This window comes from Dendrobates tinctorius, unplaced genomic scaffold (assembly GCF_039654945.1).
Source record: "Dendrobates tinctorius isolate UK_male_01 unplaced genomic scaffold, ASM3965494v1 ptg000158l, whole genome shotgun sequence".
Lineage (NCBI taxonomy): Eukaryota > Metazoa > Chordata > Amphibia > Anura > Dendrobatidae > Dendrobates > Dendrobates tinctorius.
Genome location: NW_027361825.1, coordinates 41175782 through 41195545, shown reverse-complemented (window position 1 = coordinate 41195545; position 19764 = coordinate 41175782). Strand labels below are relative to the sequence as shown.

General features: G+C 43.0%; 1 protein-coding gene across 3 annotated transcripts in view; it reads left to right on the top strand.

Moving 5' to 3' along the window:
• Window positions 1–19764, top strand: part of DMPK (DM1 protein kinase) — an 83927-nt gene that overhangs the window by 32945 nt on the left and 31218 nt on the right. For all 3 annotated transcript variants that reach the window (XM_073549351.1, XM_073549352.1, XM_073549350.1), the window contains exons 3-11: window positions 4577–4660; window positions 4774–4869; window positions 6807–6955; window positions 7336–7429; window positions 7514–7714; window positions 10980–11243; window positions 12234–12310; window positions 13832–13928; window positions 14076–14200. In XM_073549351.1, coding sequence (XP_073405452.1) covers window positions 4577–4660; window positions 4774–4869; window positions 6807–6955; window positions 7336–7429; window positions 7514–7714; window positions 10980–11243; window positions 12234–12310; window positions 13832–13928; window positions 14076–14200 — 1187 coding nt within the window. The remainder of the gene's footprint in view (window positions 1–4576; window positions 4661–4773; window positions 4870–6806; window positions 6956–7335; window positions 7430–7513; window positions 7715–10979; window positions 11244–12233; window positions 12311–13831; window positions 13929–14075; window positions 14201–19764) is intronic.

Genomic DNA, 19764 nt, shown 5'->3' with positions numbered 1-19764 from the left:
ACTGCCTAATGTGAACACTTACCTATGGCTAATAACTTGGTAAAGCCTGTATTTATAGGAAGGTCGGAACCAAATGTGATTGGATGGAATTAAAATCAAAGCATGGTGAAGGGCGGAGTGCTCAGTCAGAAAGTTAGCATACAAATTACAGAAAACTGACGGCACATCAAGAACTAGTCTGAATAGGTGCATACCAAATAACAGCTTACATATCAAAATGAGAAAATGGCTGCACTCAATTGCATTAAGGCATATCAATGTGAAATACGTCAGCCCAGACACAGCCAGCCCCTGTATATACATCAGCCCAGCCAGCTCCCAGCCCCTGTATACATCAGCCCATCCACTGCCAGCTCCCAGCCCCTGTATACATCAACCCAGCCACAGCCAGCCACAGCCCCTGTATATACAGCAGCCCAGCCAGCCCCTATATACATCAGCCCAGCCAGCCCCTGCATACATCAGCCCAGCCTGCCCCCACACCCTGTATGCATCAGCCCAGCCAGCCCCTGAATTCATCAGCCCAGCCAGGCCCCAGCCCCTGTATACATCAGCCCAGCCAGCCCCCAGCCCCTGTATACATCAGCCCAGGCCCCAGCTCAGCACCTGTCCTGTCTGACACTGTAGCGATTGCGTCAGGAGCGCGTGGGTACGCTCCTCCGGATGCCTGAATCACTAACCTGATACTTTCAGGTTCAGTGGTGTGCTGCAGCCAGGGGTGGGAGACAGGGAGAGCAGAGCGCTCTCTCCGACCACAAAGAACGTCCTGACGTTCAACGTCAGGCGTTCTTATTAACCCCCTATCATGTACAGGGCTCCCGGGCCAGCGTTTTCAGATGGGAATTTTTTTAATTCAGCAACACATGCCCTCTGGTACTGCCCCATTTTATTAGACCTATCCGCTTCGGGAATAAGAGATAGAAAGTTTTCCTTGTAGCGTGGTTCTAGAAGTATCACCAAACAGTAATGACTGTCACCCAAAATTTTGAGAACACAAGGGTCACGGGAAAGGCAGCGTAACATAAACTCAGCCATGCGTGCCAGACTGCTAACAGGCATGACTTCCGTGTCCTCACCAAGAGGACGACTGACCATGCACTCCTCCTCCTCTTCCTTCCTGTCCTCAGACCATCTACATTGAGCAGACGGTATGACCGTTGGGCAGGTAGTACCATCTATAGCGCATGAAACTAGCTTCTGTTCTTCCTCCTCCTCTTCCTCATTGTCACACAATCCACGTTGGGATGAGATGAGGCTGGAATGTGTTTAATCACTCTGAATGGTTCCTTCTCTATCTCATCGCTCCGCCTGCAATGCATCCTCTTTGATTGTGAGCAGAGAGCGTTTTCAGAACACAGAGAAGCGGAATGGTGACTCTAATTATGGCGTCATTGCCACTCACTATCTTGGTGGAGTCCTCAAAGTTTTGGAGGATGGTACATATGTCTGACATCCATGTCCACTCCTTAGGTCTTATGTGTGGAGTCTGAACTGCCGTGATTCCTTGATATTCTGGTGGCTCTTGTAATTTGGTTTTGAATTGTTCTTGGATGGTAGCTCTGATTTAAAAAGGTCTTTCTGAGGCGACCAAGGTGTTCATCTCTATCCATGGGGTTTGAACATATAGTGTACAATTGTATCTGATGGCTTGGCTCTAGACAATAGTTTTTTGTGTGTTTTGGGTGGAAACTGTCCCATTTAAAGTATGTTGGACGGTCAATTGGCTTCTGATACAGGCATGTCTCTATTTCATTGTTCCGTAGCTTAATGATGGTGTCCAAAAAGTTAATTTCAGTGCTGGAGCTGTTGAGTGTAAAGTTGATGGTGGGATGAAATTGATTAAACTGTAAAGGAACGTCTTTAGCTGTGAGAAGGGTCTGGGAGTATAAACTCATGGCAACCTTTGACACACTCAGTGCAGGAATGAATGTGTCGCATGGATTTATGTCTTTTTTACATCAATTAAGGAATTTGCTCCTTGGCTTCTGATGCAGAGATGTCTCTATTTCATTGTTCTGTAGCTTAATGATGGTGTCCAAAAAGTTGATTTCAGTGCTGAAGTTGTTGAGTGTAAAGTTGATGGTAGGATGAAATTGATTAAACTGTTCATGGAATGTCTTTACCTGTGATAAAGGTCGCATGAATTTATGTCTTTTTACATCAATTAAAGAATTTGCTCCTCAGACCTTGTGAGGGCATCACAACACAGAACCAGACCCCAATCACAGGACAATAAAACTTTCTCTCTCCTTATCTATGAACTGTTCCAATATTTATGGCCACAACTGTTTATCCATCTCACATAATGATAGTTCTGCTTCATGTCACTTGTCTTACCTATTGCATTATATCTGTGCTATGTTGTGTATAAATATGTGATTCTTCAGATTTTGTATTAGTCTATGCCTGATGAAGAGACCTGAGTAGTCTTTTCAGTTAGCCATTAAAGGTATCAACCACTGAGGACTAGGAGTATCTGGGAGTATCTCACTGCTTGAGATGCTCGGAGCTTGCCGAGTATTTCAGGGGTTGCTCGGAGGGAGCTCGGGTCCCCGCCTTGCATATTTGGCGCCCTTTAGAGAGCCAATGAACATGCAGGGATTGTCTGCCACACACTGTAATGCTGCAGCCATGTTGTTTATCTATTTCATTATTTCTGTGCTGTGTTGTGTATAAATATATGATTCTTCAGATTTTGCAATAGTCTATGACTGATGAAGAGACCTGAGTAGTCTCAAAAGCTTGCAATTTGTTACCATCTTTTCAGTTAGCCAATTCTAAATATTATACATAAGTTCAATACTTTTTGCCAGTGTCATTTCTCATTATTACAAATAGCTTAATATATGGACATCTATGGTTTGATTTCTTTGTCTGTTGGGATTGAATGGGTTATTACTGACATCTGTTGAGAATTTCATGTCAATAGCACCTTTAGACATATATTTACTTAGAAAATTGGTGACATGTTCAATGCTCATTTTACCCGCGGAATAGGTAGGTGAAGAAAAAATGCTGCAAAGTAAGAATGCGTTCAAATATGGAAGTGTTAATAATTTATTTTTTTATGAATTGACAAAATGCAAAGGGAATGAACAAAAGAGAAATCTAAATTGAATCAATGTTTAGTGTGACCACCACTTTGCCTTCAAAACTTTATCAGCTCTGCCAGGTACACTTTCGCAAAGTCAGGGAATTGGTAGGATTATAGTTCAATGTATGAGTAACCAATTATACCAAACAGGTAATAATTATTATTTTCATATGTAGTCTGAAACACTGTCATTAACTAAAACTGAAAAAGCTGGGTAGTAGCTTAGGCTTAAAATGGCTGAGGAACAGTCAAACTCTATTTTCTCACCATTGTAGCAGTTTTATTTAACAGGTCATATACCAGAGGAAGACTGAGCAGAGTAAGAAGCCACAAGGTAGTTATACTGCATCAGCAGGGTCTCTTCCAGGGAAAGAGTTCAATGTAGATTGAAGTTTAAAGATGTGCTATTTATTCTCTTTAGAAAAAGCACTAAGAAATGGGAAACATTGAGGACCGTAGACACAGTGGTTGGCCAAAGAAATTTAGTTCTGCAGATGAAAAAAGCATGCTTACTTCCTTTTGAAATGTGAAAATATCCAGCAGTGCCATCAGCTCAGAATGGGCAGCAACCAGTGGGACACAGTGACACCCATCTACTCTGTGGAGAAATCTGGCCAGATCTGGTCTTCACAGAAAAATTGAGCCTAAGAAATCATACATTTGGCCTGGAAACAAGTGACTCAACTGTGCAAGACACAGGAAATTGGCAGCACGTGCTTTGAACTAGTGGGTCATAATGTGAAATATTTGGCAGTAACAGAAGATTTTCCCCTGAAAGGCTGGAGAGTTGTTCAATAATGAGTGTCTGCAGGCAACAGTGAAGCAAGGTGGAGGTTTCTTGCAAATTTGAGGCTGAATTTCAGCAAAAGGAGTTGGGAAGTTGGTCAAGATTAATGTTGAAAAATAGAGGCAGATACTTTCCAATCATGTAATACAATCAAAAAGGCGTCTAATAAGCTCCAAATTTTTTCTTCAGCAGGACATTGACCCCAAACATAGAGCCAATATAATTAAGGACTATCTTTAGTGCAAATAAAATCTAGGAGCCTTGAAAGTGAAGATATCGCCTCAACATAGCCCTGATCTCAATATCATCCTGTCTGTCTGGGTTGACATGAAAAGACAGAAGGACTTGCACAAGCGACATCCACAGAAGATCTGTATTTAGGTCTCCAAGATGTTTGGAAAAACCGCCGTGCTGAGTTTCTTCAAAAACTGTGTGAAAGTACAAGTATACCTAGCAAAATTGATTTTTTATTGCTGTTTTGAAGCCAAAGAGTGATTACACTAAATATTTATTTGATTTAGATTTACCTATTGTTCCTTCACTTTGTATTTTCTTAATTGATGAAAATAAACTATTAACACTTCTATTTTTTAAGCAATTCTTACTTTGCATAATTTTTTCAGACGAAAATATTAGTTATTAGAAGACATTCTTCATTCCTATTTTGTTGATGGTTTTGCCTTTCTTGCTTTCAGGTTGCAGTTGTGCGGAAGAAAAGCAACGCTCAAGTTTATGCCCTGAAAATAATGAACAAGTGGGACCTTCTGAAAAGATCAGATGTGAGAGGAGAGGACATATGGAGGGATGGTGTGTGGGGACCAGTGGGGAAGAGTATAGGCCAAGGGCAGAAAGTAAAGAAGCTACATGTTCATCTTCATTTTTCTGCGTTCAGGTTGCCTGCTTTAGAGAAGAGCGAGAAGTTCTGGTGAATGGAGACAAGAGATGGATAACACAGTTGCACTTTGCTTTCCAGGATGATAACTATCTTGTAAGTTTTTTAGTTATACTACTCTAGGGTAAGGGTATTGAACAAAGTTCCCTAAAAGAGGGCAAACAACTTAAAAAGGAGTGTCAATTGGTTGTGTTTGGTATTACAAGGTAGTACAATTTAGGTAGTGAACATCACCAAGGTTTCACCAAAACCTGAAATATCAGGCTTGATTGAAGTTGATTCCACTTCTCCCATGACCTTGGACCATATATTACTTGTACGAGCTGAGATCTACAATGCTCTTTGTCTGCAAAAGCAATAGAAGAAGGTACAGTGAATTAGTGTTTACGACTTAAGGGCTGATTCGTCAAAGAATTGTTGCTAGAATTTTAGCATAAAACTGTTTGAAATGTATGATCTCGGTCGAAAAAAACCCATCATGATTTACACCATAAAGTAAAATAAATAACACCATTCTTGATGCAAACACCATTCTTGATAAATCAGACCCTTAGGAACAAAACAATGACCCTCTTTAATCTACTCGGATACCATATCGGCAGGGAATTAAAGGGAGTCTGTCATCTGATTTACGCTGTCCGAACCATGTCCAACATAAATCAGACACTGTCTGTTATTTCAGCTCTTTATGTTTTACTTTGACACACCACGGGGCTTAGAAGTAAGACGGCCAGGTACTTTGCATATCAGATGACTACTAGTCCAAGGCAGGTTCCTGGCAACTTCTCCCTGCCCCTCATCTCTAGACTGACAGGTCTCTCTCTATATGTGTGTGTAGGGACAGACCTGTGCGTCTATGGGATCAGGGAGGGGAGAAACATCCGCGGACCAGCCTCGGACTAGTCAACCGAGGCACATTGTCCCCAACTGGCTTTTCATTGTATTTTTTTTATTTGAAATGCTGTCACGTTTCAGAGAAAAACATATAGAACTGCAATGTTGCAGCCAATATGTGATCCATGCTAACCGTAATCCAGGCAGCATGAGTCAGATGAAAGGTTCCTTTTAAAGGGGTATTACAGTCAACAAAAATGTTCATCTATCCACAATTTCTAGATCTATGTAGAACCTTCACTGATAGGTGACACATTTGTATGGCATTATTCCAATATCTCCCTTCATCACTTCTATAGACAAGGAATTGAGCGGCACGGTGCGTCATCTCCTTCTGTCTGAGGTCTTGCAGCTTGGAGAGAAAGGGGCGTAAGGCTGGGGTGACACTGCGTTATGGCAGTCCGTTTAACGGACTGTGTTACACCGCGGTCTAATGCGGTGTAACGCAGTCCGTTAATGTTGCCATAGTCCCCCATTATGTGGCGCATCGCGATGCATGCCGTAAAGCGGCACGCGTTCGCGATGTGCCATCATTCACTGACAGAGCCTCGGACGCGGGCTGTAGCGTCTGAGGCTCCGTCACCGCTAGCGCTGATGAATCATCAGCGCTAGCGGTAGAGCATAACGCATATCGCGTTATGCTATAGCGTTAACGCAGCCAGTCAACGCTATGGGTTGAACGGTCTGTGTTAACGCTATGTGAACCTGGCCAAGGAGAACAGGAGACATTGCTCAGCTAGCTTTTTCAGCGATGGGACCCATGCAGAGCTAAAAATGATTGCTTATGTATTTGATCTGTTTTGTGAAATGGAATAACCTTTTTAATTCTCCATTAATCAAATTATTTAAATAAGTCCCTCTGTCACCAGTATTTTAAATGGCCGGTGATCGTTCAAGGCCCTGTTTTAGATTTTGCACTGGGGTCCAGGATCTCCTCTCATTTCTTCCATGCACTGTAAGTTGCATACTCAAAGGACAGATAAAGTAGCTAGGTTTCCAGCTTGAGGACTCTTCAGAAGAGCACCCTACATTTCAGCTTTCTGGTTCCCATGAGTACAACACAATAAAGAAGGCACTACCTTATTTCATACTTCTTTTTGTGGTTCTGGATGACATATGACTTATCATTCTTTTTTCAGTACCTTGTGATGGATTATTATGTGGGAGGTGACCTTCTCTCCTTACTCAGTAAGTTCTCAGATGGTTTCCCTCCACACATGGCGATATTCTACCTGGCTGAGATGGTCATGGCTGTAAATTCTGTCCACTCTCTGGGCTACATACACAGGTGAGAGATATTTAATAATAATAATCTTTATTTTTATATAGCTCTAACATATTCCGCAGCGCTTTACATTTTGCACACATCATCATCACTGTCCCCGATGGGGCTCACAATCTAAATTCCCTATTAGTATGTCTTTAGAATGTGGGAGGAAACCGGAGTGCCCGGAGGAAACCCACGCAAACACGGGGAGAACATACAAACTCCTTGCAGATGTTGTCCTTGGTGGGATTCAAACCCAGGACCACAGCGCTGCAAGGCTGCAGCGCTAACCACTGAGCCACCGTGCCGCCCAATTATTTAAATAATTTAGATGTTTTTCAATGACCTGTGTACCTAGAAATCATAATTTGTTGTTGAATTATTTCATTTTTCTTGTTCAGAGATATAAAGCCAGATAACATGCTGTTAAACCGTTCAGGCCATATCCATCTTGGTGATTTTGGTTCCTGTTTGAAACTACGCCAAGATGGCACGGTATGTTAAATCTAAGGTTTACTCCTTGCCCCTGTGCACATGAACACAAAAAGTTTTACTTGAGACTTCTGACTTTTCTTGAAGGTGTCCTGCTCTGTTGCTGTGGGAACTCCTGACTATCTGTCTCCTGAAATTCTTCTTGCCCTTGAAGACCATACCTTATCCTATGGTGTTGAATGTGATTGGTGGTCTATAGGGGCCTGTGCTTACGAGATGTTCTTTGGACACCCTCCCTTTTATGCCGAATCTGTTGTGGAAACATACGGAAAGATTCTTCACTATAAAGTGAGTTCAAGCTGCTGGTATATCAGTGACACTTTTCAAGAATTTCTTTAATGAGGTTATCAGCTATGGAAAGATCATTTACTTATACCCTAATTAGAGATTTCTGGGATAGCATTTGGGTAGATTTTAAGTTCAGAATTCTCCTCTTTCCAAGGACCTATCATGTCCTGCACTTCACAATCAACCCATTCTTGGGATGGATAAAGTGTAATACTTTATTTTCCCTGTAGAGGTGCTGTAGGGAAAATGACTGATTACTGTAAAGTTTCCCTAAATATTACAGGTGATCATTTGACGTCACAGCAGAGGAACACTTTGTGACATGCTTATTGTCAAAGGTTTCTCCTAACAATTAAGGATTTAATAAAATTATCCTGGAATGAAACATTTTATTTCAGACATTGAACTGGGAATATTTTACTTAATCCGTTTATTTAAGTGGTTTTCAACCTTTCACTCCACAGTGGTTTCAGCTGTGGCTTTAAGGACATGCAAAGAGTTGTATTTTTGTAGGTTGGAGATCCCAGCTGTAGATAATGCCTGGCTCTATTTTATTAGTATAGTAGTTGACACATGTGTGATTATGCTTCACTTATAATCTGCTAATACTATGAAGTATTGGCACACAGGGATACTCCCATTCCTCCATAAGTTGACTAGTTGATGGCCACCTAATTTCCTTTTGATCTAATGGTGATACGGTCATATGTTAAAGTTTGGGCACCCCTATTAATGTTAACCTTTTTTCTTTATAACAAATTTGGTTTTTGCAACAGCTATTTCAGTTTCATATATCTAATAACTGATGGACTCAGTTATATTTCTGGATTCAAATGAGGTTTATTGTACTAACAGAAAATGTGCAATCTGCATTTAAACAAAATTTGACCGGCTTCAAAGTATGGGCACCCTTATCATTTTCTTGATTTGAACACTCCTAACTACTTTTTACTGACTTCCTGAAGCACTAAATTGGTTTTGTAACCTCATTGAGCTTTGAACTTCATAGCCAGGTGTATCAAATCATGAGAAAAGGTATTTAAAGTGGCCACTTGCAAGTAGTTCTCCTATTTGATTCTCCTATGAAGAGTGGCATCATGGGCTCCTCAAAACAACTCTCAAATGATCTGAAAACAAAGATTATTCAACATAGCTTTTCAGGGGAAGGATACAAAAAGTTGTCTCAGAGATTTAACCTGTCAGTTTCCACTGTGAGGAACATAGTAAGGAAATGGAAGAACACAGGTACAGTTCTTGTTAAGCCCAGAAGTGGCAGGCCAAGAAAAATATCAGAAAGGCAGAGAAGAAGAATGGACAATCCACAGACCACCTCCAAAGACCTGCAGCATCATCTTGCTGCAGATGGTGTCACTGTGCATCGGTCAACAATACAGTGCACTTTGCACAAGAAGAAGCTGTATGGGAGAGTGATGCGAAAGAAGCCGTTTCTGCAAGCACGCCACAAACAGAGTCGCCTGAGGTATGCAAAAGCACATTTGGACAAGCCAGTTACATTTTGGAAGAAGGTCCTGTGGACTGATGAAACAAAGATTGAGTTGTTTGGTCATACAAAAAGGCGTTATGCATGGAGGCTAAAAAACACAGCATTCCAAGAAAAACACTTGCTACCCACAGTAAAATTTGGTGGAGGTTCCATCATGCTTTGGGACTGTGTGGCCAATGCCGGCACCGGAAATCTTGTTAAAGTTGAGGGTCGCATGGATTCAACTCAGTATCAGCAGATTCTTGACAATAATGTGCAAGAATCAGTGACGAAGTTGAATTTACGCAGGGGATGGATATTTCAGCAAGACAATGATCCAAAACACCGCTCCAAATCTACTCAGGCATTCATGCAGAGGAACAATTACAATGTTCTGGAATGGCCATCCCAGTCCCCAGACCTGAATAGCATTGAACATCTGTGGGATGATTTGAAGCGGGCTGTCCATGCTCGGCGACCATCAAACTTAACTGAACTGGAATTGTTTTGTATACAGGAATGGTCACAAATACCTTCATCCAGGATCCAGGAACTCATTAATAGCTACAGGAAGCGACTAGAGGCTGTTATTTTTGCAAAAGGAGGATCTATGAAATATTAATGTCACTTTTATGTTGAGGTGCCCATACTTTTGCACCGGTCAAATTTTGTTTAAATGCAGATTGCACATTTTATGTTAGTACAATAACCCTCATTTGAATCCAGAAATATAACTGAGTCCATCAGTTATTAGATATATGAAACTGAAATAGCTGTTGCAAAAACCAACATTGTTATAAAGAAAAAAGGTTAACATTAATAGGGGTGCCCAAACTTTAACATATGACTGTAAGTTCTAGATATAAGAATGGAAAATGTTTGACTTCCTCTGAAAATTGAGTCCAGGAAGAGTTTACTGTAGTTTGTTTAGTGATAACTGAACCTGAGAATGAGTTATTATATCTACTTGGGAATTAACAGTACTGTGGGTTTCTTCAATTCTAATGTTTATGGGGGCTTCTTACCTTTCCCCAAACAGATGATTGGTTTCTCTAAATTCAAGACTTCCGTTCTTCCAGTTGAAAACACATGAACACACTTGTCTGAGTTGAGTGTTCATATGTGTAGGGGAGTCGGGAGTGATATATTTCGGTCAACACCTAGCTATGGCTGCTTAAGGATATGTTCCTACATGATGCGTGACAGCAAAACACTTCCAATTGTTTTAAATGGACATTCATACAGCTGCAGGTTCTTCCACCTTTGTTTTAAAAACTGATTCAATGAGTTATGCCACTTATTGAAGCAGTTTCCACCCAAACACTTTGGCATGTAGCCACACACAGCTTAGTCTGAGTGTGGCTAATCTCCGTGCAGAACCATGATAGTTCAAACTACGAGTCTCTTGGATTTCTCCCTCAAATTTTTCTAATGCAGAAAAGCACCATGGGCCCAAATAGGGTATATGAAAACAGTTTATTTAAAGCAGACCGTCGCTTTAAATTAATCTTCCACCATTGAGAAATGTGCAGATTTCGTTTCCCATCTTCCAGAAGTAGCTTATTTTTCTAACCTGGCTGAGACATATATGATATGATTACATAGAGCTTTTTCTGCTGTGAGGTCCAGACACCTAAGGATGTTTCAGTTCCATATTGACATTTCTACTTTAGTCTACGCCATTTTGTGCTCCTACTGTAACTTCTGCAAGATGTGGGTCTGTTGCTGGACGTTGAATGTTCTTTGCATCAGGTCCAGTTGACTCTTATATTTCCCCTCCAGGAGCACTTTAACTTTCCATCCTCAGCGAATGAGCTACCACCAGAGGCATTAGACTTCATCTCATCCCTAATTTGTGATCGTGAATCCCGCCTGGGCATTGGTGGACTCCAGGATTTCCAAAGCCATCCACTCTTTGATGAAATTGACTGGGAAAGACTGCGGGAAATCATTCCACCTTTTGTTCCTGAGTCAGGGGGCGCCACAGACACCTCGAATTTTGATGTTGTAGAAGATCAGCTATCGGAAATGATCAGTGGGGGTGGGGTGAGTATCTTTATATATTGTTTCCTGATTATTACGGAATTTTATTTTTAATTATCTGACAAATTTTATATTTAAACAATCAATGAACCAAAGAAACACTTCTCTTAATATATATACAGCATACTGTATATCACCTATAGGTGATAAAAATTTGACCACTGGAGGTCTGACTGCTGGGACCCCCACTGATTATGCGAACAGAGGTCCCTAAAGCTATGTGTACAACTTCAGTATTTGCAGCAGAAAATTCTGTTGCAAATCCTGATTTGTTAGCAGGAAAAATTCTGTGTCAGGCAGGGATCACACTACCGTGCGTGATGCGAGAAACTCAAACGAGTCTCTCGCATCATCACCCGGCGGCACTCAGGACTGGAGCTGCGGCTGCATAGAAATACATGCAGCCGCAGCTCCGGTCCTGAGTGTAGGCGGCAGCTCCGGGTGTTGATGTGAGAAACTTGTGCAATGTTCTCGCATCACGCACGGTAGTGTGATCCCGGCCTAAGATATGCACGTTTTAATCATAGTTTTGTTGTGTTTTTTTTACATGTGTTTTTGCTGCAAATTTTTCCCCACTCATTAGTATGGGTGAAGTCTACACCAAAAAGTATTGACAAGCTGCTTGTTTAAATCTGCAAGGAAAAAATAAGGAACGTGTGCAGGAGAGTTCAGAAATGTCAGTCACTTTACTGGTACTAGGAAATCCTTCAGATTTTGTGACAAAACAGCAACAAAAACGCAACGTGTGCACAATGTACACATCCTTAGTCCCCTGCGTGAATGAAGCAGTAATGAGTATGTGCCACCATGCTCCATTCACTGTCTATAGAAGTGGTGGTTTCACATTTTCACTACAACTCCATTCTCACACGACACTTTGGACCCCTCATTCTCAGGATAAGTGGTAGTCTCAGCAAATGTAGGGCATTGAGATGGGGAACACTTTCATTTTACTATGCATTATGTGTTTTTTTTTTTCTACGTACATTTTAGGAAACCATATCAGATGTTGGGGATAGCTCTCCTCTTGGAGTCAACCTTCCCTTTGTTGGCTACTCCTATACATTTAGGTAAGAAGATTATGATTTTTCTGTATGATATTTCTGAGCATCTATCACATGCTTACCAAAATGTTGGTTGGTAGAATAAGGATGTCTAAAGACCCTCTGCCCATTAGATAAAAATCGTTTAAACCTGCCGAATTTGGCAGGATTGGCCGACCATCTATCTTATGTGAGAGCCTTCTGATTCTCCCTTGAGAGATGATGTCGGGGGAAGTGAAGAATCCAACTGTTGAGTTTCTAACTTTTGCTCAGCGGGGAGATAAGCCGAGTGTATGAGGGATTGGAGAGAATCATAGAATGTTAGAGTTGGAAGGGTCCTCCAGGGTCATCATGTCCAACCCCCTGCTCAATACAGGATTAACTAAACCATCTCAGACAGATGTCTGTCCAGCCTCTGTTTGAATGCTTCCATTGAAGGAGAACTCACCACCTCTCGTGGCTGCCTGTTCAACTCATTGATCACCTTCACTGTCTAAAAGTTTTTTTTCTAATATCTAATCTGTATCTACTCCCTTTCTGTTTCATCCCATTGCTTCTCGTGCAATGGGATGAGAGATAGCTATCAGCCAAACAATCATTTTACCGTAACTATCTAATGTGTATAGTCCTGCCCACAGGACTGCCTAATGTGTATAGTCCTGCCCACAGGACTGCCTAATGTGTATAGTCCTGCCCACAGGACTGCCTAATGTGTATGGTCTTGCCCACAGGACTGCCTAATGTGTATAGTCCTGCCCACAGGACTGCCTAATGTGTATGGTCCTGCCCACAGGACTGCCTAATGTGTATAGTCCTGTCCACAGGACTGCCTAATGTATAGTCCTGCCCACAGGACTGCCTAATGTGTATAGTCCTGTCCACAGGACTGCCTAATGTGTATACTCCTGCATGCTTGTCTGCCTAATGTGTATGGTCTTGCCCACAGGACTGCCTAATGTGTATAGTCCTGTCCACAGGACTGCCTAATGTGTATACTCCTGCACACCGGACTGCCTAATGTGTATAGTCCTGCACACAGGACTTCCAAATGTGTATAGTCCTGCACACAGGACTGCCTAATGTGTATAGTCCTTCACACAGGACTGCTTAATGTGTATAGTCCTTCACACAGGACTGCCTAATGTGTATAGTCCTGCATGCTGGTCTGCCTAATGTGTATAGTCCTGCCCAGAGGACTACCTAATGTGTATAGTCTTGCCCACAGGACTACCTAATGTGTATAGTCCTGCCCACAGGACTACCTAATGTGTATAGTCCTGCCCACAGGACTACCTAATGTGTATAGTCCTGCACACAGGTCTGCCTAATATGTCCTGTCCACAGGAAAGCCTATAGAATGCCCCAAAGTGGAAAGCAACATGTAATTTTTTGGCAGAGTTTCCATAAAGCCCATTCTTTTTTTGATCAGGGTCATTTCAGGAAATTTGGCAGCTACACTATTGTGGAACTGTAAATCTTCAATTGAAAACACTTTTCTCTTTTAAAATGAAAAAATCATAACATTCCACAATTATGTCTCCCATCTAGGGATGACGGCAGGGATCATGTTTGGGGGAACTTAAGAAACACGTGTGCATGTAATGTAAAAACAGATCCAGACCTAATGAGCCATGGGGAGAACTTGGTGAGTAGAATACAGTTCAGAAATCCAATATATAATCTTTATTAAAGCCTAAAATCCACAAATTGTAAATGACGGCTGTAACAGTCTCGTCTTGGGTGATATATCTAATTGAGGCATGATGATAGAAGATTTATTGTCTACTTCCAGGAATCACATTTGGATCCATTGCTGTTGTCTGAGCTCCGCAATGCTCTGCAGAGTGAGGTGGAGACCAGGGAAGCGCTGTCTTCTGAAATGAGTTTACTTCAAGCAACCAATCAGAGCCTGGCCAGGTGAGAACCATCTATGTGTCAAAGATGGGAGAAAACATGGAGAGACTTTGAGTTGAGTCCTATCATAGATTTGTATGGAGTGTCAGCACGCTAACAAGACCACTGCTCCATATAACACATAACTTCTCATCATGGACGTTCTGGGGCTTAGGCCAGCGTCACACTAAACGTATAAAAAATCGGTCTGAGTCTCCCTGGCAAGAGTCGCAGGAGTGTAATGCGAGTGTCATGCGAGTACAGTCTGATTTCTCACACCTAGCATCCGATTTACATACGAATGCAGTGCAATTGCTATCCGATTGCAATGCGATTTTTCTTAACATGAGCTTTTACATATAGCAATTCTCTATGCCATTTACACATCGATTTCAAAGGAAATATTTGTCAAAACACACACATTATATATATATATATATATATATATATATATATACTGCAGATATACTGCAGATATATATATATAGAGACAGTGCCTTGTGAAAGTATTCGGCCCCCTGGAACTTTTCAACCTTTTCCAACATATCATGCCTCAGACATGAAGATACCAAATGTAAATTTTTGTTGAAGAATCAGCAACAAGTGGGACACAATTGTGAAGTTGAACAAAATTTATTGGTTATTTTAAATTTTTGTGGAAATTCAAAAACTGAAAAGTGTGGCGTGCAATATTATTTTGCCTCTTTAACTTAATACTTTGTTGCGCCACTTTTTGCTGCGATTACAGCTGCAAGTCTCTTGGGGTATGTCTCTATCAGTTTTGTACATCGAGAGACTGAAATTCTTGCCCATTCTTCCTTGGCAAACAGCTTGAGCTCAGTGAGGTTTGATGGAGATCGTTTGTGTACAGCAGTTTTCAGCTCTTTCCACAGATTCTCCATTGGATTCAGGTCTGGACTTTGACTTGGCCGTTCTAACGCCTGGATAAATTTATTTGTGATCCATTCCATTGCAGATTTGTTTTATGTTTGGGATCATTGTCTTGTTGGAAGACAAATCTCTGTCCAAGTCTCAGGTCTTTTGCAGACTCCAACAGGTTTTCTTCAAGAATGGTCCTGTATTTGGCTCCATCCATCTTCCCATCAATTATAACCATCTTCCCTGTCCCTGCTGAAGAAAAGCAGGCCCAAACCATGATGGTGACACCACCATGTTTGACAGTGGGGATGGTGTGTTCAGGGTGATGAGCTGTGTTGCCTTTATGCCAAACATTGGAATTGTTGCCAAAAAGTTCGATTTTTGGTTTGATCTGATCAGAGCACCTTCTTACACATGATTGGTGTGTCTCCTAGGTGGCTTGTTGCAAACTTTAAACAACACTTTTTATGGATATCTTTGAGAAATTGTTAGGCGTCGGATTTCTGCGTTTACTCCGCAGGGATCCAGACCCTCACATTCTGCAGTCTCCTTATGTTTATCTACTGCTGAGGAGATTGCAGAGGAGATTGCCTTGCAGCAAATCTCCCCTGAGGCTAAGTCCTTCTGTCCTCCTACTGAGCATGCTCATGGGACGATCTCCCATTGGAGATCGGGAGTCATGTGCTCTGGTCCCTCTCCAGATCTCATTGGTCCATCTCAGAGATCTGGAAGCTTGCAGAAGGTCCCGGCTGCTATAAAGGTGCGCATGGCTGTTCCGCCATGCGCTAGTATAGACTAACTTACTGCTGTGTGTATGAGGACGGATGTATGATTCTGGTGAATGACTCATTATAAAACCCCTTCCCTCTAATATTACGTATGTGGTCAGGAACTGAGTTTAGAATCAGCACCAGCGCTCCTCTGCTGCAACATCCACAGCTGCTAGCGTCCGACATTGCGCTTGCGTCATAGCTTTGTCGTTTGGCGGCAGTGTCAACGCCGTGCTGCAGTAGCAGCCCTCCTTAGCGTCCGCAGCTGCGACGCCGCACACGGTAGGTCTAGACGGACTTAGTGCCGCTGTCTTGGGCTACTCCTGTGACCTGATACCTGTGTATTAATACTGAGTGCTGTGTCCTCAACAGGCTCAGTCTTTGCATTTGTGTTTATTTGGCACCTCTGTGACTTAACAGAGATTGCTCTGCGCACCTGGGTGACGTTTAACCCTGTGCGCATTACCGCCATATTGCTCCTGCCACCACCTAGCAGCGGTTATATCACCTACAGGACGGTGGACCCCGAGCGGCGAACGCACTTTATTATTATTTTTATTTAGTGCGTTCCGCCGTTCCTAACAGAAATGGCTTTCTTCTTGCCACTCTTCCATAAAGGTCAGATTTGTGGAGTTTACGGCTGATTGTTGTCCTATGGACAGACTGTCCCACTTCAGCTGTAAATCTCTGCAGTTCATCCAGAGTGATCATGGGCCTCTTGGCTGCATCTCTGATCAGTTTTCTCCTTGTTTGAGATGAAAGTTTAGATGGATGGCCAGGTCTTGGTAGATTTGCAGTGGTATTATACTCCTTCCATTTCAATATGATCTCTTGCACAGTGCTCCTTAGGATGTTTAAAGTTTTGGAAATCATTTTGTGTACAAATCTGGCTTTAAACTTCTCCACAACAGTATCACAGACCTGCCTGGTGTGTTCCTTGGTCTTCATGATGCTCTCAGTGCATCAAACAGAACCCTGAGACTATCACAGACAGGTGGATTTATACGGAGACTTGATTACACACAGGTGGATTATATTTATCATTTATCATCGCCATGGCGACCAACATAGAACAAATATTCCGTTCCTTCGTGGTGAATAAGTTCAAGGAGATTCAGGAGGAAAACCGCAACAGGGAATGAAAATCACCGGTGATAAGAGCGATCTCTCCATATCACAGGCAGGTACAGGGACAACTGCTCCGCAGTGTGAGGACTCCAGCAAACAGCTCCCCATATCTCTGCTTCCTGGACCTCTGTATGTGTCCTGGCTGCAATACCCTCATCACCCATCTTTCCTGAACCCCAATCAATCACCCCTGCATTTGTCTGCTATCACTGGTATGTGTCCTGACTGCAATACCCTCATCACCCATCTTTCCTGAACCCCAATCAATCACCCCTGTATTTGTCTGCTATCAATGCTTTATCTGTCCTTTTAGATGTGACCATTTCCTTTTTTTTTTTTTCTGACTTCTAATTAATCGTCTCCTGTGTCTGTCCAGTCTCCCTACTGCTCCTCTCTCCTTCTGATTACACCTGGCCTGTTTGATGTGCAATTGACTTCTTATAAAATCAGACTCTAAGGTCTGTCTGGACCTCGGTCTGTCTGTCATTCCAAGGATGTCTTCTAATGATAATATCTGAAATATGCCTGAAATGAGCCTGAAGTAACCAGAAGGTACGACTAAACGCTGCTTATAAATGTACTAAATTTCTTTTGCCTTCAAACTTACTCTCACCATGCTGACATACGCTGTAACTGTTTTGGCTCCTTTAATCCTCACTCTCCTTCGCTATCCGCAAACCCCAGCACCAGCTAACCAAATAATAATCTCTCCTTCCCTCTTGCCTCCCAACCTGACCTCCTCTGCTGAACTGCTCCTCAACCTCAGAGCTCTCCTAATAAAATACAAAACCAGCCACCCACCCTCCTTCTCCCACATGCTCTCCCTCTCTCTGCTTCTCACTGCTGGCGACATATCTCCCAACCCTGGATCCCCACAGCCCATACCTCCCATTACTACCCCTTTCTATTGTTCCCAAACCAACACAAACACCAGAAATCTTTCTCACCTCAAATCCGTGCCCTTGACAACCACCACCCTGCTCCCACTCTCTGGATCACTCTGGAATGCCCGCTCCGTCTGCAATAAACTCCATGTGATTCATAACCTCTTTACCTCTCGTAATTTTTCCTTCCTTGGCCTCACCGAAACATGGCTGACACCCTCCGACACCGCCTCCCCTGCTGCGCTTAGTTACAGCGGCCTCCACTTCACCCACACTCCTCGCCCTGGCAACAGACATGGTGGAGGAGTGGGCCTTCTCCTTTCTTCCAACTGCACCTTCAACCCAATCCCACCTCTACCCTCCCTTATCCTCTCCTCTTTTGAAGTCCACTCTGTCCGCATCTACTCTCCCTCCAACCTCCAAGTGGCCATTATATACCGACCTCCGGGCCCGACCACTGCTTTCATTGACCAATTCTCTACCTGGCTCCTTCACTTTCTCTCTGCTGACATTCCCACCATCATCATGGGTGACTTCAACATCCCCATTGACACCCACCAGTCAGCAGTCTCCAAACTCCTGTCCCTTACTTCATCTTTTGGACTTATTCAGTGGTCCTCCTCAGCCACTCACACAGATGGACACATATTAGACCTGGTCTTCACCCGCCTCTGCTCTCTATCTAACTTCACAACCTCCCCTCTCCCTCTATCTGACCACCATATACTCACTTTCTCATCCCTGTCCTCCTCACCTGTCACCCATGTCCAGCAACATGCGCACCCCCGTAGAAACCTCGCACACCTAGATACCCACACACTCTCTGACTCTATTCTACCACTGTCCTCCATATCCTCACTCCACGACACAGACACTGCCACTGCTTTCTACAATGCCACTCTTGCATCAGCCATCGACTCAGTCGCCCCTGTCATGCATAACAGAGTGCGACGAATCAATAGACAACCCTGGCACAATAACACCACTAAAAAGCTTCGGCAAGCATCCAGAATTGCAGAATGGCGCTGGAAGAAAACGCATTCGCAAGACTACTTCACTGCACTCAAAAAAGCAACACTTGCATTCAAATCAGCTCTCACGTATGCTAAACAGGCCTTCTTTACATCCCTTGAATTTCCTTATCCCACAACCCCAAACAGTTGTTCAATACTTTTAACTCCCTCCTCCGCCCACCACTGCCCCCTCCGACTTCCCTAATCTCTGCCGAGGACTTTGCCGCACACTTCAAAAACAAGATAGACCAAACACTGCAAGTCTTTATTGCTCAACCGCCCCAACCCCTTTGCATGCCCGGCCAATGCCCAAACCCCATAATATCCTTATCTAACATCACTGAAGAGGAGCTTGCTCATCTTCTCTCCAAATCACACCTCACCACTTGTGCACTTGACCCTATCCCATCCCACCTCCTCCCCAATATCACCACCACCACTCTTATCCCATCCCTAACCCACCTCTTCAACCTATCACTAACTTCTGGTACCTTCCCTTCTGCTTTCAAACATGCAATAATCACGCCTATCCTTAAAAAGCCAACCCTCAATCCAACAGCCACATCCAGCTATCGCCCAATATCGCTGCTCCCATTCGCTTCAAAACTCCTGGAGCAGCATGTCCACGCTGTACTTTCCTCCCACCTCTCATCTAACTTACTCTTTGATAATCTACAATCTGGCTTCCGCCCCCATCATTCCACTGAGACAGCCCTGACCAAAATTACCAACAACCTACTTACAGCCAAAGCTAATGGACAATACTCTATACTCCTCCTTCTAGACCTGCCCTCTGCTTTCGACACAGTTGACCACTGCCTCCTACTACAGATCCTCTCCTCCTTTGGCATCAAAGACCTCGCCCTATCCTGGGTATCCTCATACCTTTCCAACCGTACACTCAGCATCACCCA